Below are 27,120 nucleotides of genomic sequence, written 5' to 3' on the forward strand. Positions count from 1 at the left end.
AATATTATATTTTAGAGACGCTGACCAGTCTCTTCTTCTCCTCACAAAATCCTGACCTACTATAAACTCCCACCCAAAATATCAGATTTAAGAAATTAGAACTGCTCATTTTAAAGAGGTGGATGTTAACTACCCTTTTCAAATAAGAGATAATGTATCTGAGCCTGACAGGAACTCCAGAGTCAGTATCTAAAGTTACTAAGCAGTTTAATTAAGATCAGGAACTTCTCAGAATCTGACTATGGCCCTACAGTGCATCTACAAGAGGCTAGACAAGGAGGAAAAAAAAACCCATATTTTACACTGAACAGATTATTGGCGAGAGTCCCTTCAATTAATAATTGCTGAGAGCTTGGAGATCTCAAGGGCGTTAAATGTTCATTTTGTAATAGTATATACACCCTTATGTTTCCTCTGTATTTCACATAGGAGATTTCCTGTGTTGTCTAATTATACAAGGTTCTATCCTACCCAGTGGGGATTCCAAATTGGCCTTCTCAATTAACTCATAATATTAGACAAGAGACTTGTGTTCTTTCTGTCGGACAGCAAAATGTGTTCTCGGAAATGTAGGTCATTTGTGATATCAAGGAAAGGGTAGGCTTAAACATTTCCCAGTGTACTCTGCATTTGTTTATTTGTGTACTAATGACACCATTCACTATAATGGGAGTCTGCAACTTTTTAAATCTCTGAAACAATATATTTTAGTGTGGGATAAAACCACCTGAAAATCATGAACATAGTAGTAGTAGTAATAATAATAACAATAATAAAATGTACCTCATTATTGAGTCCCACATTTCAATTCAGGGTACAAATACATATTCAAACAATGGAATCTAAAGTATGGGACTGAAATTTATAAATGTCCATTTATTGACATTATCAGTTGTTCAAGTAAATACTAGATGAACTATATGACAAAAGAAGAAATATATATGTTCACGGAGCCCAGCAGACAGATTCTACTGTCATGAATCCTTCATAAAGTTCTCTATCTTTCCATTTCACTCTCCATATCCAATATTACCAATACTGAAACAGATACGTCTTCTCAAATTGCTGTGGATCATCACTGGAAGTGGCATAAAGTAAGCACCCTTAGTGTGATGCTGCATCATCTGGTATGGGGAATCAGATTCTAAAGGAAATAGTCAAAATTACCCTTGAAAGCCTCATAAATACTTGGCATGCATTAGCTAATTAATCCTCACAGGAACTCTTTGAAGTAGTTGCTGTTATTTTCTCTAATTTACAAGTCAAGAACTAAGACAGAGAGAAGTCTTAGTTGTTATACCTTGTCCAAAATCATAGACAGTAGGTGGTAGGAGCTTTGGGAAAATGCCACGTAGGCAACTGATAATCCCATTTCTCAATAATCCCAGCATGCTGTGTTTTCTGTCCAGCATTGGGACAGGTGGCTGCTTCTTTAGTTAGTAACAGATGACAGAGTTATCGTGCATTTATGACCATGATATATATTAAATCCATATCTTTAACAATTTCAATCAAATATACTGCAAGATGAATGCACTGTGAGAGGCACTCGCAAACTAAAACCAAGTGTTAAAGTAGCAGCACCACTCTCCCATCTATGGGCAATGTGCTCTCTTATGGGTAAAAAGGCAGGCACAATTGTTAATTCTCTTTCCTTTTTCTTACGTTTAAAATGTTTTTCTCTTACATTTAAAAAAACTATCTAATAGGAATAGGTAAGAGAAGTCTAAAGTTTATGGAATGTGACTCTAATTTCAGAGCCCACCAGGAACTGTTTTATGGAACTTAGGATGGCCAAAGACCACCCTGAACAGCTGGGATGAAGCCCAGTGGTAGTATCTAGAGTATATAATTCACATTTGAGGAAGTTGCTCCTGTGAATTACTGTGTCCTTAAATAGCTTATGTGTTTAATACTTTAAAATCAAACATCATTCTTTTTAAAGTACGTACACATTTAAGAAATAAAACAATAAATGGCCACTCATTTTAAGGATATAAGACTTCAGCTATTTCAGAATGCATCCGTTACAATTAGGATGCGTGGTTCATTTCCTTAAAAATATATTTCAGAATAGATCAGTCTCCATTGTGAGGGCTAGTGATATTGGGAAGATTTCAAGAGGAAGTGTAATATGAGCAGGACTTTGAAGAAAGGGTAAGACTTAAATTAGTGGCGAAAAAGGAGCAAAAAGCCTGTATTTAAAAGTAGAGTATTGTGAATAAAAGTGTGAAAGCAGATGATAAACATGTGCCATAACCCACTCATCTTTCTCTGTGCTACACCACGGTAGTCAAGCGCTGTAAGAAACCATCAACACTATAGGGCAAACGTCTCCATTTTCAAAATAATTTTTTTAAGTTTTTATTTATCTCTTTTGAGAGAGAAAAAGAGGAAGAGCATGAGTGGGGAGAGGAACAGAGAGAGAGAGAGAGAGAGAGAGAGAGAGAGAGAGAGAGAGAATTCCAAGCAGGCTCCATACCATCAGCACAGAGACTGATGAGGGGTTTGAACTCATAAACCATGAGATCGTGGCCTGAGCTGAAACCAAGAGCCAGATGCTCAACCTAGTGAGTCAACCTCAGGAGCTCAACCTCCTTCCCAGGTTGTCTTCATTTTCAAATACGCGTCCTCACACCCCAGAAATCCAACAACACTCTGTAGCCATATAACTATTTCCTGCTCCACATTGATTTGTACTTTATTCTTGCAGAATAAACCTCAGATCTCTCCTAACCCTTATTCCCTACTCCCTACTTTAGATAGAGGGCCAGAACTCCTATTTTATTGAGACAATAGAAACAGTAACAGAGACTGCTTTTCAACTCAATTCAAAACTAACAAACCTAATTACATCTCAGTTGCATAAACTTCTTCCTTCTTGTTATAGTAGATTTGTTTCCCTTCTAAAGCCAATCCCTCCATCTGTGCTTTGCAGCCATTTCCCTCCCACCTTCTAACAAACATTATGCTATCAATAATTCATTTTGTCTTACATATTTATCCTCTCCCTCTTAAATAATCCTTTTGAATATCCTTGTCTCTTCAAAGTTTAAGTGACCTTGCCTCAAATGCCCAGTTTCCATGCCACTTTGCTCATCACAAACTTCCTGAAGGAGTTGTCTAAATTCTTGACATCTTTTCCATACCTTTCATTCCATAACCACTTCAAACTGACTTTCTTCTTTATTACATAAGACTCACAATGACCTGTATAGTGTTTAATTGAACAGTATTTATTCCTCATTTTACCTGATTGATCAGCAAATTTCAATGGTGTTGACTTCTCCTTCCTCAAAATAACTTTCAGCTTACCCTCTGGAATGGATCCTCACTGTCTGGTTTTTCTTCCCCTCTCAGTATCCAGTACAAGAGGTTTTCTTTTACCATGCCACTAAATGTTGAATTCCACAAAACTCATTCTTTTCCCTCTTCTATTCTCCCTCTACAGTCTCCACCAAACTGGTATCAGCCACACCCAAGGCTCCTACCAATCAATATCAATAGCCAGATGACTCATACAAATTGCAATTAAACATTTTACTTTGAGATAATTGTAGATTCACATGCAGTTGTAAGAAATAATGCAAAGAAATCCCATGTACCCTTTGCCAGTTTCCCCAACAGTAACAACTTATAAAATCATAGTACAATATCATAACCAGGATGTTGATATTGATATAGTTCAGATGAAAAAGAGTTTCAAGACATCTAGTATCCTTTGTTGCCCTTTTATGGTCATATCCACTTTCCTCTCACCCTTGTCTCCCTCCATTAATTTTATTCTCCATTTCTATCATTTTGTCATTTCAAGAACATTATATAAATGTAATCATACAGTCTGTACCTTTTTGGGGTTGGCTTTTTTCACTGGAGAGTCACCCAAGCTGTTCTGTATATCAATAATTTGTTCTTATTATTGACAAATAATAGTCCATAGTATGGATAAACTACAGTTTGTTTAATTATTCACCCACTGAAGGACATCTGGATTATGTCCAATTTCTACGTATTACAAGTAAAGTTGCTCTTCACAGTTGTGTACAGGCTTCTGTGTGAATATAGATATCCATTTCTCTGAGACAAATTTTCAAAAGTATAATTGCTGGGTTGTATGGTAGTTGCATGATGTTGTTCTTGTTGTTTAAGAAACTGCCAAGTGGTCTTCCAGAGTAGCTGTACCATTTTCCATCTCCACCATCAATGTATGAGTGATCCAGTTTCTCCATTTCCTTGCCAACATTTGGCAAGTTAATTGTCATTAACTTTTTATTTTAGCCATTCTGATAGGTATGCAGTGATATTTCATTGTGGTTTTAATTTGCATTCACCTAATATCTAATGATGTTGAACTTTCCTTCATGTGCTAATTTACCATCTGCATATCATCTTCTATTGTCTGTCTTTTGCCCATTTTCTAATTGTATTGTTTTTCTTTTACAGATCTGTGTAGATTACAGATACAAGTCTACTGCTGGCTATGTGGTTTGCAAATATTGTCTCCCAGTCTATAAATTGTCTTTTTATTTTCTTAAAAACCTCTCTGCATAGTACTAGGTCTCAAAGATTTTCTTCTATGTCTTTTTCCAAAAGTTTTGTAGTTTTGCATTTTATATTTAAGTCTGTAATCCATTTAAAGTTAACTTTTATATTAGGAATGAGGTTTAGGTCTACGTTTCTATTTTTGCTTATGAATGTCCATTCGCTCCAGTATCATGGGATCAAAAACCTGTATCTTTTCTCTGTTGGATTGCTTTTGAACCTTCATCAAAAATCAGTTGGGCATATTTGTGTAAGTTTCTTTCTGTTATGTATCCTACTCAAATGATCTATGTGTCTTCCCTTCCGCCAATACCAATTTCTTATTCAATGGTCTCGATATCACAGAGACAACAATTGATGTCCCTCATTACAGCTTGGTGAGAATGGAATTTTAGGCTCTCTTTGAAGACTTCACTGGTGTCATTGCGGAGTGGAGTCATTTTTTTTTCTATTCTGCAGTATTTGGTTGGAGTAGCGTGGTTACTGTCTAAACTTAATTTTCTGCCTTGTTCAGCTATCCCTTTCCTGGGCCCTTGGCTAGAAAGAGCAGGCTTTTCTTGGCAATTTTTTTGTCTGCACCCACTGGCATTTCACGATTGCCAGCTTCTTGAGGTCTATGTTTGGAATATATGTGGGAAAAAAAAAAAAACCTCCAGAGAATTCCCCACCATGTTGTTTCTTGAGTCCTGAGGTCCTGATGCAGTCGAAGTGGAAATCTGACACACGAAATTTTACCTCCAACCTAGATCTTTTCTCTATGGTCTGGAAATAAGTATCACAATACCTCAATGTCATCTACTCCTATATATCTCAAAGGCACCTCAAACACAGCTTGTTCAAAACTGAACCCACTCGGAATGTCGCACTTTAGTTTTCCTGATACACAAGCCAAAAATTTAAATCTGTTCCTAACACTCTTCTCATTTTGAACCATATGAAGTCCTCTTGATTTTTGATTCAAAATATTTTTTGTCTTCCCACTTCTCTGTATTTGTAAGCCACAAACCTAATCTGAGCTACTCATATCTAACTAAAATCTTCTGCAAAATCTCTTGTCTGATCTACTCACATACTCTCCCTCTCCCAAATTCTTCTCCATATTACAGCTGGAGGGACCTTTTCAAAACACTATCATTATTATTAATACATTTGTATTGCTTCTAGGATATTGATTTTTAAAATATGTAACATCACCTATAAGCCTTATACACATCTATTATAGATGCTCAATAAATATTTGTTGATAAATAACTATAGTACTCTAACATTTTGTTTGGATGCATGCCTCCCTAGTTACCCAGTGGAGAGACATATCCTAAAAGCTTATGTACCCTCAGTAAAATAAGAATGTGTAAGTGTTAATGATGATGATCTTAGTATTCTAGTGACTTTATACAAGGAGATCACATCTACAGAATGATTAAGGGGGAAGTCTGTGCATAAGTAATTATAAACAGCAAATTATTAACCATTGATATGGGAAATAATTTATCTCCTTAATAATTAGTATTTGTTTATAATAGAAATATCCTTAAAATTCTCAAGTCTATATACATTTGTAAAGCACTACTCACTTCTCACGTACATTGGGAAATGTATAAAATATTCTTGCAGTTTTACAGAATAATACTTTCAGAGAAGGACTGATTAGAAGTTAATAAAAAGATTAACTTGGACAACAAAATGACAGAATTGTAACCAATAAGATTGTTCATACAGCCTTCCCACATAAATGTTAAATTATCACAAGTTTTTAACTGTGTGAACTAAGTATATTTACTGTTGCATCCATTGCAGAATATCATCAAAATATTGTTTGAGACATTAAGAATATAGAAAGGAAAGATAAAATAATGCCTCTCCTCTTGATAATCACACAGATTATTTGGGAGAAAAAATCATAAGACTACTAGAGACTAAAAAGAATGAAATATATTAGCTGTAGAGCCAAGTTAAAAGAAAAGGCAAAGTAAGAGAGAAACCAGTGAGGGATCGGTAAATTAGAGAAGAATTATTAGAAAAAAAAAAAAAATAGAGCATCAGGTGCAACACAGAGAGAGAGAGAAACATGGCCAGAAGCAGGAAAAAATACAAGTAAAAGGTACAGAAGCAAGAACAGATAGGATTTAGGCAAACAATGGTAAAACCACTATTAGGGAAATAGAAACCAAAAAATTTCTTGGTAAATTTGTCCAGCTACAAGTGACAGATTTTCAGCATATGATTCAGAATGTAATATCAGTATGGACTCTAGGAGATCAAATAGTTTTCAACCTTCTCTCATGCCATAACCAATTTATATCTCAAATTTATAAGTATCACTTAAACTTCAGACATAGGCTCCAATACATTAATTCTGTGACCTGGCATTATGTTCACATTTGAGGGAATTGATAAAGCACATCCCAGCTACGATTTTTACAGCTTATAGGGATGTGATAGGATTCTGTTTCACATGTTCAACTTCTTTCCATTTACAAAAAAATGTTAGTCTACATTATTTTAAAAATTGCTCAGCAGTGACTCATGCAAATCATATAGAAAAAATGTAACATTTTATTTTGGGGGCCCATGGAAAATTTAGATTATGATAATATTTAAACACAGCTAAAATTGGGTCCTTCAATATTATTATTAGTTTATATTTTCTCTAACCTAGATATGCTTCTTTTGTGTATTTGATTTTCTGCTATGGTGTTTCTTCATCTGACTCATAATGGTGGTTACCATGGAAGGAGGAAATGTGTCATCACATGAACTTGAGCATAATTACAACAACTTTCCAAGGGAAATCCATTTGGTCAAGCATATGGAAGAAGAGAGCATATCTACAACATTAGAAAAGAAAATTTCAGGAAGCTGTAAAATTGACTCTCTTGAAGTTATTTCAAGAGTTCCATTCAATATAGTAAATATAGTATAGAGAGTATGAAAAATTTGGAAAATTTTTATATATAAAATTTTTTTTTCTGATTATGGAAGTCTGGGATATTGCTAAGATGCTACTAAAATTTTAACGATAGTGATGACTACATGTGTGAGCGACATATAAAAAGTGCTACCACAGCACTCTCAACAATAGCCAAATTATGGAAAGAGCCTAAATGTCCATCAACTGATGAATGGATAAAGAAATTGTGGTTTATATACACAATGGAATACTACGTGGCAATGAGAAAAAATGAAATATGGCCTTTTGTAGCAACGTGGATGGAACTGGAGAGTGTGATGCTAAGTGAAATAAGCCATACAGAGAAAGACAGATACCATATGGTTTCACTCTTATGTGGATCCTGAGAAACGTAACAGAAACCCATGGGGGAGGGGAAGGAAAAAAAAAAAAAAAAGAGGTTAGAGTGGGAGAGAGCCAAAGCATAAGAGACTGTTAAAAACTGAGAACAAACTGAGGGTTGATGGGGGGTGGGAGGGAGGGGAGGGTGGGTGATGGGTATTGAGGAGGGCACCTTTTGGGATGAGCACTGGGTGTTGTATGGAAACCAATTTGACAGTAAATTTCATACATTAAATAAATAAATAAATAAATAAATAAATAAATAAATAAAAATAAAAAGTGCTACCAAATTCAAAGGTCCACTTAAGGGCTTATGCAAAAAGGTTACATGGAGGATCTGGTAGTAAATTAAACCTTGAAGGAAGCCTGGAATTTTACTGGTAGCATTTTTTTTTAATTTAAAAGAGAGAGCATGAGTGGGGGAGAGGGGCAGAGGAGAGAGAGACAGAGAGAGAGAGAAGAAAAGAATCTCAAGCAGGCTCTACAGTTATCATGGAGCCTGATGTGGGGCTCCATACAATGACCCTGGTATCATGACCTGAGCCAAAATCAAGAGTTGGAAGCTCAACTAACTGACCCACCCAGATGCCCTATACTGATGGCATTTTTGAAGAGAAAGAGAGATTTAATTATGACAAGATTTAGCTCTGAGAACACATTTGTTATTAGTTTGAGGACTAACAATAGTATTTAACATTTGTTCAGTGCTTACTATGTGCCAGACTGTGTCCTAAAACTTTTACATGCTGTAACCCATTTAATCCTCTCAAAAGTCACAGGAGTCAAGTGCCCTTGTCTCTGCTTTACAGAGGAGGAAATTAAGGCATGGAAAGGACAAATAACTTGCTCAGGGCCACAGAACTAGTAAATGCTAGAATATGATTGAAAACCTGCAGTCTGTTTCCTCTGCATAGAGCCTCTAACCATAGCAATTCATAAGCATGTAGAACTCTCTGTGTATCAGGCAGTGTGTACACGTTTTCAGTTGATCTTCACAGTAATTCTAAGAGCTCAGTATTATCTACGCATCTCAGAGATGAGGAAATTGAGATATAACAGGTCCAGGATTAGAACCCATGGTATAACTCCTGTTTTCAATAGCTCTGCTTCCAGCTTGACTAAAATAAAGAGCTGTAAAGTATACTTATAGCATATACATCGGATAAGTCAATGACAGCCAAAAATAAAAGGATTTTAAGCAGAAATTTTTAAATTTGGACTTGATTCTTAAGACACATTCCTCAGTATCTAGGTGCTTGATAAATTTTGTTGAATGAATGAATGAATGAATGAATGAACATAAAGTTAAGTAGAGATACTGTTACACCAGCCTCTCAGTCAGATATCCAGTGGTAGTATGGATCATAAATAAATAAACAAATAAATAATAAAATAAATAACAAAATAAAATAAAATAACTCTAGCCAAATAGAGGTAGACTATTTTCTTTAAAATACTTTGCCTATGATTAGATTCTGCTTCTCCACGTCACCTACAAAATGCCTAGGTTATAGCTTTCTGATTTAAATAGCCACACTTCTGAGAGGCCTAAATCAGATTAGCAAAATTTTCCACTCTGTTATATATTTATTCAAATGCTAAGCATAGCAACAATAAAAAACATAATCATTCTTTATTTTAAAAAAAGAAGCTTTCTCAATAGTCCTTGATTTTTTCAGTTATTGCTTAGACTAACCTTAATTATATCTAGGTTGCCAGGCTGAAATCTTAAAATATGTTTTATTTGAATTTATTTAAAAATGTCTTTACTGGGGCGCCTGGGTGGCGCAGTCGGTTAAGCGGCCAACTTCGGCTCAGGTCATGATCTCGCGGTCCGTGAGTTCGAGCCCCGCAACGGGCTCTGTGCTTACGGCTCAGAGACTGGAGCCTGTTTCAGATTCTGTGTCTCTCTCTCTCTGATCCTCCCCGTTCATGCTCTGTCTCTCTCTGTCTCAAAAATAAATAAACGTTAAAAAAATTTTTTTTAAATAAATAAAATAAAAATGTCTTTACTTTAAAAACAATGTTTTAATCAAAACTGTACTCCTATCTCAAATGTTGCTAGAGGACCGTAGGCCAAATCAGTATCAAAATTCTTTGTCTCATCGTTGTTCTTCACATCACAGAAAAGTGTTTCCAATCCTTTCATGTTAGGTCTCTTTATGTCTCAAATAAAATGAGAAAAATGGCAAAAATAGAGAAAACAGGATCATCTTTCTGGTCTTCTGTTTTCCTGTTTTTCAACCTTGAGAACTACAGGGGGTGGTATTATATACATATCAACATGGTTTGCACATATTTCCTGCTTTCTGATCCGTATTTTTATTTGACCTAGTGTGAAATAAAATACAGCTGACTCTTTTTTTCCCTTACTAAGCATACAACAGTGAATTGGTAACATTTTTTTTTTCCTCAGATTGCCTTCTGGAAGAATTTGTCATTACCTGAAAATTTTTCCCTTAAATAGTCAATATCTTCTAAGGAAAAAAAGAAAAAAGAAAAGAAAAGCAGAAAAGAAAAGAAAAGAGAAAACTTAAATAACAAAACCATGAAGTCAAATACATGATCTGTCTTATTTATTTTTAATTTAGGAATATATTTTCTGTAAAATCACTTTCATTATTAATTGGTCTTACAATAATTTTTAATGGATAATATTTCCATCAAATATAACTTGGAATTAAATATTTGATATATAGATCGATGTTCTTCCTTCTCTGTTGCAGCCCAGGTAGGCTATTCAAAGCCCATAATTAGCAAGTTTCTTCAGCTACTCCGTAAAGGAGATAGTCCCATTCCTTAGAATAGATAGAAAATACAAAAAAAAAAAAAAAAAAAAAAAAAAAAAAAATCAAATGAAAATAAGTTGTTGTAAATGCCTAATTGAACTCTACACACCACTTCTCTTCCTGCTTATGGTTGCTATTTGTTTTTGTTTGTAGGGACCGAGCACCTTTTATTTTTACTTCAGAGATGGAGTACTTTATTACAGAAGGTGGGAAAAACCCACAGCATTTCCAAGATTTTGTGGAGCTTTGCTGTCGAGCTTATAATATTGTCAGAAGGCACAGTCGACTGCTCTTGAACCTGCTAGAAATGGTAAGTCCCTTGAGGAAACAACAAAAATAATAAGCTTCATATATATCTCTCTTCCAGTAGTCTATTTTTGCTAATGGCTTGGATTTCCCCAAAGAGCTATTCAAACGAGAAAGGAATGAGCAAACTAAAATTACCACTGTACAGCTTATAAACACATTTCTTAATAATTCATTACATTAATTCACAGTTATTGTCTCAAACATTTCTATTCACAATAATATTGATGTATTCATGGGTTATCTCAGTATATTTTGATTAAAGATTAAGGACAGTAGTTAGAGTATTATATCACTTGTTATTATGCTTTAGGATTTTTCAAAAGTACTTTAAAAAGTACTATCTCATTTACACATTATAACAACCCAATGATGTAGACCAAGCAAGGATTTTTCCTGGCATCCCTCCCAATCTCTGCCTTTGATCATTTGCCTATTTTTCAGATTAAGAAATTAGGGGTCAAGAATATAAGACAACTTGCTAGCAACTCAACCACAGAATAGTACACTTAGTGGTGTACATTGGGTCTACTGAGTCATGCTCCTGTATGCTCTCTGTTGACTTAAGTGTAAAATTTAAGTTTCATTTCGCTGTCCAATGTTAAAGAGATGGACACTATATATACAGGGAGAGAGGAAAGGAATCTGACAGAACTATTTCTGGGAGAAGGAGGAGGTGATTCCTTTGGGCACACACATATATACTAGTAACTACAGCAAAATGTAGGAGAGAAACACACCTTTGGTAAATCAATATGGTGTTTGGAGTCAATACAATAATCCCAAATAGCTGGTTTACAACCTTCAGATGACAATAATTCTACTAGGTGCTGTTACTTAACTCCAATAAGATTATGTTTCCTCATCTATTAAATGAAGATAATAGAGTCTACCTTGCAGGATTGATGAATAAATGACCTAATAGTGAATGTTTTCCATGACCATTATACTAAGTGCTTTATGTGTACTAATTGATTTATATTTCATAATAACCTCATTAGATCATTAATATAAAGCACTCAGCATAGTACCTGTCATATAGTAGAGTTCAATTAATTTATTATGCTAGATCTTTATTAATCCAAAAGAGTACTGTCCAATATAATATCCCCTACTCATATGTGGTTATTTAAATTTAAATTAATTAGTATTGACTAAACTTTAAAATTCACCTCCTCAATCTCACTAGCCACATGTCAAGTGCTCAATAGCCACATGTGGCTTAGTGATACCATATGGGACAACACAGATATAAAACGTTTCCATTATTGCAGAAAAGTTCTATTGGGTAGTATTGAATAAATGTTGACCTTGTTGCAATGAAGACTTGATTGGATCCTTGTTGTAACTTTCAACATATGTACCTTACTCTGTCTTAAAAAATCGATATTTAAAAAAGTATTATAAACATATAGTCTTTCATGCATAAGGACACTTTGGTTTCTTTGTGTAAACTAGATATATAAATTTTGCCCATGTCTAGAATTTTCAAGTTGGCTATTTCAATAATAGCCAGTGATTCATATTGGTAGATTTGCATTCTAACTCCCAATTCTATTAGGCCATATTGCAATTATGAGATGGCTAATGGTTCATAATCTGTGTTCATACCACAGAGGAAACTCTACAAAGACTAACTCTGTGACCTCGACTCCATTTACATGTAAAAATCCAGGTCATATCATTCTAATATTCTCTTGGGTTCTAACTGGCTCCAAATCATGAATCCATGAGGTCATGAGTACTTACTACATACCAGAAACTGTGAGGATGCATTTATATATAAGACCCAGTCAGCCTTAAGGTTTTCAATATGATAAGGAAGATAAAATTTGTGTATACAATAAATGAAGTGTCCAGCATTTCTACATGTCTATAATGTTATAAATAACTGCACACAAGTAAGTACCATATTCTAACAACTACTTGAACCAGCAACAGACATTTTAAAAATAAACACAAAATAGAAAAGCACAAAATATAGATTATGCTATTTCTCAGGTGACACTAAAATTATGCTGAATAACAAAAGTAAGCATGTTAAAATAATGTGAGAGGACAGCCTTTTGAAAAAATTGAGAAGGCTATTGGTGGACTTTTTCCTCTTGCTTAATAAACTTTTGTACCTACCTGAAAAGAAAACTTTTAGCCCATGAGTCATAATATATAAAATAATTATTAAAGAGTTTATGTAATGTTATTTCATTTAAAAGAAGGAGATAAATGATGTTTGAATCAAGTACTGAAGCAATTTTTCATAAAATAGTATTAAAATCAAATATTGAAGATTTCTGTTACAAAGTATATCCAAACAATCTTCGTATGTTTTAATCTCCCAGGTCTTGACTTTTAGGCTAAGAAGGAAATTTTGGCAGTACAGAGACCTAATTCAGATTAAGCAAATAATCTTAGATTTAAACTCTCACAGAAATTAAAACAGACAGAAGCAATGTGGACCAATTAGACCAATGAATACATATGAAACAGCAGTATATTACTTCTGTTTCTGGTCATTTACCTCTTCATTCTCTGCTTTTGAGGTTTCTTTCTTATGGGATTCTGTAGATAATCAAAGCTTCAGTAAGGCTTCAGGACCACACTTTCTCTGGCATAGCTTCCTATAAAATAAAAACAAATTTAAATTCATGAAAGAGTATTTTCTGCCCATGTGGGTATTCAATATTTCCCTCAATTCTCTCTCAAACTGACTCTTGTTGTATTAACTTCTTTTAAAAGAACTAAATCTACTGCTCCATGACCCAGTTACAACTTGAGAAATAATTGACATGGGTCATAAATTCTATCTTCTGTGAATGGTCAGTATCCAGGATTATGAGCCACAAGTGTCTGGTAAGTCTACTATGGAGTTAATGGCTCATCCCTTGTTGAGAGCAGCATGTTTCCAGATATCCACAGTCCTTTTTATTTGCTCCTGGGAAAATCAGGGAAAAAAATAATCCATGAAATTCCCATTGTGCTTAAAAGCAAAACATCTGTAGGAGACCCAAGAGTGTTGCTGGCTGAAGTCACTAACATAAAAGCCTGTATTTCATCAGCTTTTCTCTCATTAAAAAAATCAATATCAGCTATTATGGAAGGCTCCCAAAGAACATAGGGACCATTCACCCAGTTTAAAATGTTTATCACACCCATTATTATACCAGATATTTCCCAGAAGAAATCTTTCTAACTGCTCTATGAGGTGGCAAAGAGTGTCTGCTTCCCTAAGCATAACTATCAAAATAGATTTGGACTTGGAGAATAAAAGTAGAAAATTTAAAAGTGTTTCTGTCCTTTAAAAAGGAATTTATCTGTTTATCGCCTGTATCTGCTCATTACCTATACTAGCCTGGCCACCCTTTCCCTTTCCTATTGCCCCAATTAAAGTTATTGCCCATATAATCTAGGCTAAGAGGTACTTGAACCGCATCTCTGTGGGCCAGAGAACAGACATGGCTAAGTGGACCCGGGTATGAGGTCATCCTTACTCCAGTGGCAGAGTCACAATACTCAAAGCCGCCTCTCTGGGGAACAGAGCACATCAACAAGGGCAAAATTTGCTCTTGTTACCTTTAATTAGCCACATATCAAGGAGAAAGCTGAGTTCATCTACTTTGAAGCCATCTGCACTTGGATGTTGGTGCATAATGAGGGGCCCAGGGTGGGGGGTGGAGAAGGATTAAGTATAGGGTGTACTTCCCAAGAAAATGTTTGACAGAGTTCTAAGCAAGCAGGTGTGAATTCTGAGTATCTAGAGAAACCAGAAAGCAATTCAGATCTAGGGAAGAAAGCTGTTAGCAAGTAGAGAATCATAAGTCTAATAAAGGGGAAACTGTCTCAATAAGTACACAAATGTGTCCAGAACTCTAATTACAGAACTGAAAAGATAAAGCCTACTCTACACTTTAGTTGCTCCTGAGAATATACCTCTCTATAGTTGATTTTAAGTTTAGTAGTTGGGGTTGAACTTACTATTTACAGGCTTCCAGTGCCCAACAAAGCTAGGCATTTTTTTCATTTATTCATTCATTCATTCATTCATTCATTCACACATTCCTGCATGCATGCATTATTTCACAGACATTCATTAAGTTCCATTTGCAAGGTACCATGTTTGGTGATATAAACAATTTAACATCAAATAAAAACTCAGTTCCTGTCCTCAAAGATCTTAAAACCAAATGTGACAAACATATATGTGAACCAAACATAGTAAAAGTAAGACAGCAATAAGCACTTGAAAGAGGTGCGACCAAGATACGATTGCTGTACAAAAAAAGCAGTAATTAAATCTTATCAAGACAATCTGGTGTTTCAAGGTGAAAAAAATATTTAAGCTTTCAAAAAGAATTTCAATAGGTAAGGAAGGATAGGAAGGGAATCCCGGCTGAGAGAAAACTATAAGTATGTGTGGAAGCTCAAAGAACATGGGCGTGACATGCGTTGGAAATAGAGGCAATCAAATGTACTTAGTCTGTGGTACACAGGGAGACCTATATAGACAATAGATGAAGTGACAGATCACAGTTAGATTACAAAAGACATTTATGATCAGAATGAGGATTTTGGACTTTGATATACAGACACCTGAGAACCTGGAAGTTTCTTTGCTTTTGATGAAGACAGTACCATCATCTAGCTTTGATTTTGAACTGACAACTCAGAAGCTATGTAATTAGAGACAGAGGGATTGGAGAAGTAGGCAAAATTATCTAATCAAATGAAAATGAGGAGCTGAACTAAGACAATAATTGAAATGGAAAGGAGAATGAATACAAGAGACCATTGAGGTAGTTTTTATAGAATTATGTTACTGACATTGGGAATCAGTTAGAAGAGGGAATCAAAGAAGATATGAATTTTTTAGTTGGACAATGGTTGCACTTGAGATGGAGAGGAAAAAGGAGGAAGAGTTTATGGAAGAAGAGAATTTGCTCAAATTTAGATATTATGAGTTTAGATCATCCATAAGGAGAAGCAGTTAATAACTTTCCAGGACTACCTGATCCATTTCAAGGTTTCAATTACTACCTATATGTTAACGATTCCCAAATCTATATTTACAGCTATATACTTTAGATCCCACCCAGCCCTTCAAATTTATCCAATTGATCACCCAGTTTTCTCAACTCTACTTCCTAAATATATTTAAAATCCAATAACTTTATTCTTTATTCATAAACATTCTCCTAGTCCAGTCTCGTATTTGGCCTCACTTTAATCCATTTTCCACAAATAACCACAATGATCTTTTAAAAACACAATTCAATTATTTAGTGCCCATTTAAAAACACTAAAAGAGCTTCCTTTTGCCTCTAGGATAAAGTACAAAACTTTTATATAGCTAAAAGTTCCTACCCTACTTACCTTTTCAGGCCCATCTCTTGTCACCTACCCACAGGATATCTTATGTTCCAGATGCTCTCCTGGAGTTCTTTTTGTGAAATAATGAAAGACATCTTGCGCTCCTTGATACATCTGTACATGCTGTTCCCTCTGCCTGGGTGGGGACAGTAGGAAAGAACAGTTTCAAATCCATTTTTTTCTCACTTGAACTTCATCAAGTCAATCATAAATATACCCATCCTTCATAACCATATTCTCACTGTTTCCTTTACATTTTTAGAATTAGCAGCATTGTTCTTAACTTCCCACTACTGTAAGAGTGCCTCTATTCCAGAGCAGGAAATAATTTATCTTAGTCATAGAGGTACTGTTGACATTCTCCTCCTTCTCCACCTCCTGCTCTTCCTCCTTCTTCTTTTTCAAAGTTTAAATTTATTTCAGAAAGATCTACTTTTTCTCAAAAAATTTTCTTTCTTTTTGCCTATAACTAAAAAGAATATTATCTCTCAGTCTACACTATAATATAAACACAGTACTTTTCCAAAGGCTGCCAGAAAAATATCTGAGCCTTTGTACAATTTTATCTTTAATTACTGCATTGCTTCAATAATCTTTAATAAATGTAATCACCACTTAAATAGGGAAAATTGTGTTCTTAGAGTATGAGTCATAGAGTCACAAAAGAACATAAGATTAAGAGCCAGAGGGATGAGTTTTATACTCTGTGCTTACACACCATTTGATCTGGACATTTCACTTATGCTTTTTTGGGGATTAAATTTTTCTTCTTTAAAATGGGTATTGCAATATAATTTTTGTGTAATAATTTATAATGTATAAAGCTCTTTCTTATTCATTAGCCATTTGATTGCCCCCGGAACATGTTGAGTATTCTTATCTCCACTTTCAAAATGAGAAAACGGAGATTCAAAGAGGTTAAGAGACTTTCATGATCATTCGGATTTTTAATGGTGGGTCCAGAAATTCTGGTACTAGAACCCTTATCATTCTACCATCCAATGCTGACTATGCTTCTTCTACAAGAAGACAAGATAGGGATAATAATACTATCATGCTTATTTCACTGGTTTATGATGAAGATAAAATTAAATTATTATTATTATTTTAAAGTTTCGTTTGTTTTTGAGAGAGAGAGAGAGACAGAGTACTAGCAGGGGAGAGGCAGAGAAAGAGGGAGACACAGAATCTGAAGCAGGCTCCAGGCTCTGAGCTGTAGCACAGACCCTGTCACGGGGCTCAAACTCGTGGACCATGAGATCATGACCTGAGCCAAAGTCTGATGCTTAACTGACTGAACCACTCAAGCACCCCAATAAAATTAAATTATTAATCTGCAAGCACTTTGACAATTTTATTGGTTCTTCTTCTTATTGTTGTTTTGTTGCTTCTATTAGTAAATACAGGAAGTTAAAAAATCATGAACTTCTATCCATTCATGATTATAAACTGAAAGGCTTTGCTGTATAAGTTTAAGTGTATATGCATTTGTAGAATTAACCAAGTAAACTTAACCAAATTTAACTAAGATCTGATTTACATTTATTCTGAGGTTTTGTTTGTTTGTTTGTTTGCTTTTGTTTTGTTTACCTGCTAAGATGCTACATGCAGGATTGCCTGAGCTGAGTGGAATTCAAGACCTGAAATATGTGTATAATAATCTTCGCCCACAAGACACAGACCTAGAAGCAACAAGTCATTTTACCAAGTAAGATAAGCTGTGAATGTATGAGTATGAATTTATTCATGTGTACAAATACATTTCACATTTGAGGTGATTTCAGGGTGAACAGTCAGTGCTATAAAGCTGTCATTTCTATAACCAGCTTGTGTCTTCTTTCCCAAGGGATAGAAAGGGAGCAATGTGAATGTCGAGGAGAGGGCCTTAGTCAGTGTTTCTGTACCATGCTATTGTTTGCTAACCAGCCTCTTCATCTATTACATTGCTCAATAAGAGGTCACTAAAAAGAGCAAGGACTGACATAAATAGATTGGTTGCTCTACTTGAACTATGTCCAGGAAAACAATTTGGAAAAAGAGATTTATGATGAGATATGGACTCACTACTTTCAACTCTAAGACAATACAAATATTGGAGTATTTGGTAACTATCTTCTATTTTAAATCTATGTTTTTTTAAGCAAGTCTGAGAAAACACTAATATACATCAAAGAAGGAGCCTGTCCAGAATATAGTGAATATTAATTACACTCAAAATCATTGTCAAAAGGGTGGTGCATTTTATAATAGAAGATTCCTCTGAACTTCAATTTTTGAATGGATAGTATAATTGCTAGCAAATTCTAGGTGCTCAATAAATGTTAGCATAATTATTATCATAGTAAAGAGTTTAAGTAGAGAAATACACTTTTTCCTATAACTCCTTAATATTGAATCTTGAGTCTACTTTTTAATTGTTCAAATACTTCGGAAATTTGTAAACACAGATTATACTCTTTTTAATGGATGTATGCTTTGTCTTTTTGAGGAAAACAGTATTTAAAATAAAATCTTTCCCAGCCAATTATTACTTTTACTCTTCCCCTTCCATAATGTATAGTGAGGACTCTCTCTATTACAAGGCAACAATGAGAGTTGATTGGGCCATCCTACATAAAGAATTTCACTTTTGCAAAGAATCTGTCTTTTGTGAACTTTACTAGATAGGTTCCTCTTGTGGTTGAATAGAAGCAATATGGTAGAATTATAGAATGCTAGAGCTGGAAGAGACCTCATACTTCATTTATTCTGACAATAAATATGCAAATAAGTAAACTGAAATTCAAAGAATTAAACATCTTGCCTACAATAAAAAAATAGTAAGAAATACAGCTAGGATTAGGGCCCATAGCTAGGACTTCAATCCCCTGGTCTAGGGTTTTTCAACATTTAATATAGAAAATTATATGATACCATTAAGGAACACCAGGCAGAGCCCTTGCCAAAAATATACATTTCTGCTACCTCCTTTGTTTCTGACATTCTACCATAAGAGATTCTTTAGTGGAGTCTGGTAGGTTTTTTGAGTCTTGAAAAATGCTCTCTGGTAGTAAAGGTTATCTCTGAAAGAAGCATCTGTTTATGTCTACTTAGAAAACTATAAATATTAGTTGACAATGGTCTGTGGCCAAAGACGCTAGCTTAAAGATTTGCATAAGTGTTTCAGATCCTTGATTTTAAGGATAAAAGACTCTCAAGTTGCCTCAGCTATTGGGGATGGGGGATTTGTATGAAAAATCCTAGGGAAAGGCAAACAATTGGCCTCGGGAAGAGCAGAAGGTCTTCTGTCACAGAGCCTGGAAGGTCCTTCAGAGTTCAACACAGCTCTGGGATCCCATCAGCAGGAAGCAGCTTTATACTCCAGCTGCTCTCCCCTGGTCTAGTTACCTCCATCCTAAGTAGGTGAGTGCACATGGTACCAAAAATAGCCCCCTCAGGCTATCCAATTATGATCTGAGTGGGATCCCTTCCTTTGAAGTGGGCTGCTGCACTACAGGCACAATGATTGATGTGTCAGTGGGACCTGGTTGGGAGATAGAGGAGTTGCAGAGAGAGGTCCAGAAAAGATGAAGGTTGGAAACATGTGATTCAGCTAAAGCCTGTGTTTGATGTGTCATTGCTTAGACAGTTTACAAATAGTCCCTACTACTACCTAGAGCAAAGGAAAGAAACTATATATTGGATGAAGAAAAGCTCTTTCAGGTCCTGGCCACAGGGAAAATGTCGATAGGCTTTGTCTGCCAGAGTTCCATCCCTCCACATTTTCTGACTTTAACTGATACACCCAGATCTATAAAGAGCAGAATCTTCGACATGATATGAGCCTGCCTACATTTACTTATGTCCTCTTCGGAGTCAAGAGATTGTGAACTAATATGGGAAGTAGATCTAAAGCCACTAATCTCCTGGCAGTGAGCTAGACCTCATTATCCTGCCTGCATATTTCTGCCAGGCTAATTTTCTCACTTTTAGATGTTATATAGTATGTTCTGTTAATTAAACTTCTTTCTACAATTTTATGGTAAACACCTTGTTCTCCATTGCAGACTTAAAAGGCATTTGGTCATCTAAATAAGGGCACATCATTTCTCTGTTCAATAATTGTTTTTGACTTGCCATTTCCTACCTCTTACTTTTGACAACCTTATAATCTGATTGTCTTTATCAAGGTTTATCCACTCCACCTCTATTATTCCCAAAGGAATCCTCTTCTGGGTAGATAAATTTCTCATATACATTCATTCCTCCTTTGTCTATTTAATACATCAGAAACACTTCCCAAGAATCAAAAAAATTACTGGAATGGGGGGGAGTCTGATCTAACTTTCAACTCTACGTATCCCTTAAGATGCTGGACAACTAGGTTCTTGTCCATGAAACCTCAGATTATTCCCATCATGACTAGTCTTTTGTTCTATAATCCTACAGAATGTGTGCTATTTCATGCTGTCCTTAATTTATTACTGAATTACATGATGTCTAGTATATCACCTTAATACACTTAATTGGTTATACCAGTTTCTCCCAAGTAAAACAGGGGACATAGTCCCACTTTTCCACTTTCGAACATATCTGAATGTGAAACATGCCTCATTCCCCTTAAGATATATTTTAAAGTTTAACAGGAGATGCAATGTAAACATCAAACATTAAGTCTATAAAAGTTATATAATAATGGCTAACATTTAGGGCGGTATTTCTTATGTGTCAGGCCCTGTTCTAGTGCTTTTCATAGAGTAAGTTGTTTCATCATCATAACAAGTCTGTAAGAAAAATGATTAGTAATACTGATAATAGCAATTATAAATAAAGAGCATGGGAGGCAACTTTTGGAGGTAATGGGTATGTTTATGGTATAGGTTATCCTAATAGTTTCACAAATGTATAGTCATCTCCAAACTCATCAAGTTGTATATATTAAATATACACAGCTTTTTGCATGTCAATCATACCTCAGTAAAGTGATTTAAAAAAAGTCTGTAAGATAATATAATTTTAATCTAAATTTTTAGATTAGGACCCCAGAGAAGTTAAATAATTTACCAAAGGATATAGCCAGCTGTAGATGTAACCACAATGTGTATCCAGGGGGTTATGCTACAGAGTGTGAGGTCTTACACTCTATCCTGTGGGCTCAAAACCACCCCTCTCATATGCAGGCTCTTGGGGTATGTCGCTTCATAATTCAGACCATAGTTTTCTCAAGGTTCCTTAGAGCCCACTTTGGCTACAGTTTGAACAAAGTAGATCTTTTTTCGGGCAATAGTCCTCACATCTTGACTATCCCAAGCCTTGATGGAGGACAGATGTTCCTTCCCAGTACTATCATCTCTGTGCCATCACCAGGTGTCCCCCGGATGTTTGGTTTAGGATCTGCTATGTTTGCTGCCCCAGGGGACCGCCATGGGGTAATTTGACTCCAAGGTACTCAACCCCTTTCCTTTCTCTGATTTGGCTCATTACCAGATGCCTTGAACCTCTCTGTCTTTCCCCTTTTCCGCTCAGAGAAATCTCCCATGAGACTCATGTCTCCCTTTAGTGATATATTTTATCCTATAATCTCAACTACATACCTTTATTTTTAGATATGATTTAATGTGTTTTGAGTTTGCCTTTCCACATGTTCTCTTAAGTTCTTTGGTAAGCAAATGTGGATCGTGTGCTGATGATCTTTCCTATCACACAGCACTGTGAAGACCCTGTTATGGAGATTTAAGAAACCTCAATTAATTGTGACTAGGATTCTTAACCATTTGAAAAATTACTTAAGATCTCTCTATTATTTATATATTAAAATTTTTTAACCTAATTATAGGATATTTCTTTTGTTAATACTCAAGCAATATATAGAATGAATTTATAAAAGTAGCCTGATTAATTAAAAACAATAGTGGAATTTTGAATGACTTGATCCACATGATTAAAATAAACGTGAAAAATTATGTGCACTTGTTTACTTTTCTGTGTAAATAATATTGTTATCTTAAACTGTGTTCTCTGACATCACATGGGTTACAAAACTGAAGGAGGTACTTGAATAGAGACGCCAGTGCACATAATTTACCAAAAAAGGAAAGTTATGTAATGGATATTACATATCCATTATGTAATGGATCCAGCACTAGTCTTGGTGCTTCAATGGGTGACATTAATTCTAATATACTTTTGAGAGCCCCTGTATATTTAAAGTCTGTGTTCTCTGTGTTCTGACAGGCTAAAAGTGTTTTATACTACTGCTTATTCCAATATTACTACTAAGATAGAAGTAAAAATAAGAAAATCCACCATCCACCACCACCACCACCAAGCCCACAGATGTGGGTCATGAATGAGGACTAAGCCATCTGAGACACAGCATGTGTGGCTACCTTAAGTGCCCAGTCCTGACTACAGTAGCAGTAAGAGGCTGCCCTCTTGATATTTTTTGAGACTTGAAAGAAATGGCTTTTCTTCCCTCTCCGAGAGAATGCTTTATTTATGAACAATATAGGATCCTACCTCATTCTTGGGTATTTGCACTCAGGCTTAAGAGGTGATCATAAGTGTTTCAGAAGATGCCGTACTCAGCGTGGCATTAAAAATTGTATTACAATTAATGGCATTTAGAGAAAGATGAGAATAAAATTCTTTTACTGACCACAAAGGTTTTTCACAGCATTGCCAACTCCTCTCTCTGCTTTCCTTACTTTTTTCGACTCCCCTTACAGCTGAGTGCTGTTAAATAGAATCAAGAAAGTCTCGTGACTCAATTCCTGCAAATGGATACTCTCATGTAATACCTCTGCAGAGCCCACTGCTAGGCAACAAAGGCAACGATCCATTAAAATGCTGTCTGAATGGGTTACTTTAGAATTTTCAATCACTTTCAAACCTCGGGTTAGCTGTCTTTAGAAACAGATAACCTATTTCACAGACCAGACTGGGATCATTAAGCATAAATTTCCCTGCCTACCTCCCCTCCCACATACAGATCATGCTTTTCACTTCATCCATTTTCTCCTCCAAACATGTGAGAGGAAATTTTCCATGTATTTCCAGATATTCTATTTGGCCTGCCACACAGATTCTTTGGTTTAGTAAGCATAAGGTCTCTGGCTCTTTGGCTACAACTGAAGGCAGCTAGAAGCAAAACACAAAACTCCAAACTTAATTTTGTTTTCATGAGGTATTTTGGTAGCAAGAGCCAGAGATTCTATCTGATATCCTTGGAGAAAAGGGTATAAATGGACTCAAATCATAACCTAACAAATCCCAGAAACCAATAGGACCTGATTTCTAGAGGAAACAAAGGACTTCTACTCTGCTTACTCTGTCTATATTTTACCTCTTTGCCCATTGGCCAGTATTCTCTAGTGGAAATTCCAGAGAGAGACAATCTAATTGACTTAAATAGTTGCCTTTGTCCCCACTGGACAGAATCCTTCACACAAAGCCATCGTGGATTCTGTTGCCTATCCTTACACCTATCATGGGCCATTCCTTGCCAAAGAACAGCCTAGAGTTTCTTCTCTGAACTTTGAGCTTTAGAGAGAGCAATCTTAGTTATGAGGAGCCATTGGGCAGAGCAGGCACAATGACTGTCCCAACCAGTACAACCATGAAGCCACTGGAAATGTTGATGACATCCAGAAAAAGTGCTCCTGGATTCCACATAGACAAAGGAGCCAGGGTCTGTGAGCCTCCTGAGTGTGCAGACATAATGCCAGAAACTTCCAGTGTTTCCCTCATTCTTCCTTAGTTATTTTTCATGGCTACAGAGTGAAATGAGACTCTTTGTGCTCAATGCCTCAAAACAGTTCAATGGCCTTCTGTCTAGTTTCTCTTTGACATTAAAGAAAATATGGGAGAGGGATGATTCCTGGATTCTTTTGTCCTTAGACTTTCTTGATGCTTTTCTAGTACTTTGCAAATTCTTATCTCTTGGATTGTTGTAATTCCACAAATATGGATCAAAGTTTTCTTTTGCCTTAGTAACCATTGATACCCATAGAGATAAATGCTCACAAGAAAAACAAACAAAAGACAAAAAACAAAAAACAAAAACCCAGAACCTAGAGGAATTAACAATCATGATGTCCAACTTTCATTAAATTAGGAAAGCAAATTTCAAAGAGATATGCAAATTAAAACAGATGGAAGTTTCTTTTTCATTGTGAAAGTCTCTCATTAAAAAAAATAATAATTGTAAAAACAAATCTGAACTAAATTGACTTTATAAGCCACTTTTTAACTGAAGGTATAATACCTTTTACAATACTGTATTTCCTAAGTTGCATGACCTAGTCACACTCATTACAATGTTCCATAGCTTGGCTGCTGTTCTAAATTTCTGCAATAGGAGAGTCTCTGTTTTTGAATTATATAAGCTACGCTGAGAATTTGCCCAATTTGCCTAAATATCAAGTCATGATACACCTTAGCTATTAGCTTTTAAAAAAAGATATTTTAACTTTTCTGGAGACTATCAGTCTAAAGGTTAAGAGCATTTGGAAAGTTCAATGCACCCACCCAAAGTGCCAGAAGTCATTAGTTACAAAAGATGAATAGTCCAGATGGCGCTGTTTCACAACAGCTGCTAACCCCTCAACAGCTAAGGGCAACAGCCTATCCTCACTGGCATTCCTGACAGACCTATGTGTTGCATAGGATTGCTATATTCCAGGGATTTAACAAACAGCTAAAGTAATTTATTATTTTTAAATATATTTTTCACATTTTAAAGATTTTTGTTACCTTAATTATAGCACCAATTATCAGTTGGTTATCAATTATTATTATTGATTTTTCTATACTATTGCATGTTAAGATTTTTTTTTTTTTTTGCTTTGCATAAGATTTCATGTTAATGTCATCAATAAAATGAGCTGGCTTTGGGGAGGGTGGGAATGGAAACCTGGAATATCATTTTACTGGCATAATACTTACACATAATAAGACCAGTCCATCAACCTTTTTCTAGTTCCTTTATTCCATCTGATCTGATGTGGCTGCTTTTTCTAAGTAGCCTCCCTAAGAAAGTATAAGAATTACTTATTGATAGTCAAGACCATGGAGCCTGGAATTCTTGTTTGTATGCAGAGTTAGGTCCCTGAGATGACATTTACATAAGACTCACTAACCTCATAGGTAAATTTTGAAGACTTCAAACTTTAACTTGGAAAAGAGCAAAGTTTTTGTTGTTGTTTGTTTGGTGTTTTTAAGCCACGTTCTAAACTATGAAGCAGGAGAAAAGAAAACAAAAATAAGAAAAGAAAGAAAGATAAACCTAAAGCTGCCTCTTGTTTTAACCTTTATTTTTTGTAGGATTTCAAGAGAGTTCCCCGTAAGTCATTTTCCATAAAACCATAAATCTGCACATTTATTTTCCCTTGTATCCCTCTATCTGTAGTTTGCTACATTTTGGGCTCATATATATATTCATTTCTTTACTTATTTGGTAGTAAGTTTTCTGAAATAATATTTGCATAATATTACTCTGTTTCCAATGACTTTTCATATGTTACCTAATTCAATTCTATCAACAGTCTTGGAGGAATAGCATGGTTTAGTCGTCAACTATGTTTTATAGATGAAACAATTGAGTCTCCTGGAAGCTAATTGACTTTCTTGAGATCACAGGCAGAACTAATAAGTGAGTTCAGAATAGAGCAAAATTGATTTCTTGCATAATGGATGTTCTTCCCAGGACCTTAAGCAAAATCACATGGAAAAAAAATCCTACCTATGAAAGTCCTCATACTCTGATAATCTCAGATAAATATAGATTTTTTTAACTCTGATGTCTTCAGGTTAAGTGAAAGAACATGGTAAGAAAACATCTAAACATCTAAATGTTTAATAAGAAAATATCTAAATGCTTATAGCCATGTATCTCATATTAGGATACCAGGCCATCAAAGCCACAAGGATGAATATGAAATATCCTTTCATAGTATCTATTTTATTTAAAATTTAAGGTTAGAACATGAAGCTCAAATTTTTGTGTTCTCACATGTGTACATACATATACAGCCAAAAGCATCTCTTTTTCATGTCAGACAATCTTGAAGTTTTAAAAATAAAAATGCATAGACAGAAACTTTTTTTATTGTGTATCAAGAATGATTATTCACTGAATTCATCTCATAATATTTTTTTTGGTTAAAAAAAATATGGGTTTGAATACTTATTGTCCAGTATAAATTTGCAGCAAAGTAGGAATTATCTTGATAGCACACTTTATAGGTTTAACTATGAGAAAACATTGGTCATATATTTTAGAGATTACAAAGTCAATGTTGAGCTATTACTTTTCTTAATGGAATAAAACAAACTGTGACAAAGTTGTATTAAGTCATTGTTCCCTCTGAATCTTTATGACTCACAAAGCTGGACACTCAATCAGGAACTCCAATACAAAAGACAAAAAAAAGTAATGTGTTTATCACAAACGCCAAAATCAAAGCAAAGTGAAGTTTGAAGGTTAGATGAAGAAATTGGTTTATGGGGAGAATGAGTCACTTAAAAGTCTTCTATTTATATACGATAAAATTATAGAGTCAATGGGGAAATAAGAATGTTCTTCTGCAAATTCCTTCACAGATAGTCTTTTGAGAAATGTTTTCCTTAGACTAAAGAGACTGACCAGTAAAACAGGTATTCTATCAAGCCACAAAATGATATAAACAACTTCAGCAATAGAAATATGCTCTTGAAATTCCCATCCTGTTGCCTCAGAACCTTCGCTCAACTGCAGTCCTCGGCATTATAGACATCTCTCCTCAATGGTTACTCTGATGTGACTCATAAAGCAGTGAAAAACTTTTGCCCCGTATAGTCACATATTAA

The 27,120-nt window shown here is 35.2% G+C and overlaps 1 protein-coding gene across 1 annotated transcript in view; it reads left to right on the forward strand.

Annotated features, from left to right (window-relative positions):
• PIK3C2G (phosphatidylinositol-4-phosphate 3-kinase catalytic subunit type 2 gamma) overlaps positions 1–27,120 on the forward strand; it is a 348,760-nt gene that overhangs the window by 243,251 nt on the left and 78,389 nt on the right. Inside the window, exons 25-26 of the mRNA XM_049625158.1 lie at positions 10,777–10,933; positions 17,892–18,001. Of these exons, the coding sequence (XP_049481115.1) occupies positions 10,777–10,933; positions 17,892–18,001 (267 nt within the window). The remainder of the gene's footprint in view (positions 1–10,776; positions 10,934–17,891; positions 18,002–27,120) is intronic.

This window comes from Panthera uncia, chromosome B4 (genome assembly GCF_023721935.1).
Source record: "Panthera uncia isolate 11264 chromosome B4, Puncia_PCG_1.0, whole genome shotgun sequence".
Classification (NCBI taxonomy): domain Eukaryota; kingdom Metazoa; phylum Chordata; class Mammalia; order Carnivora; family Felidae; genus Panthera; species Panthera uncia.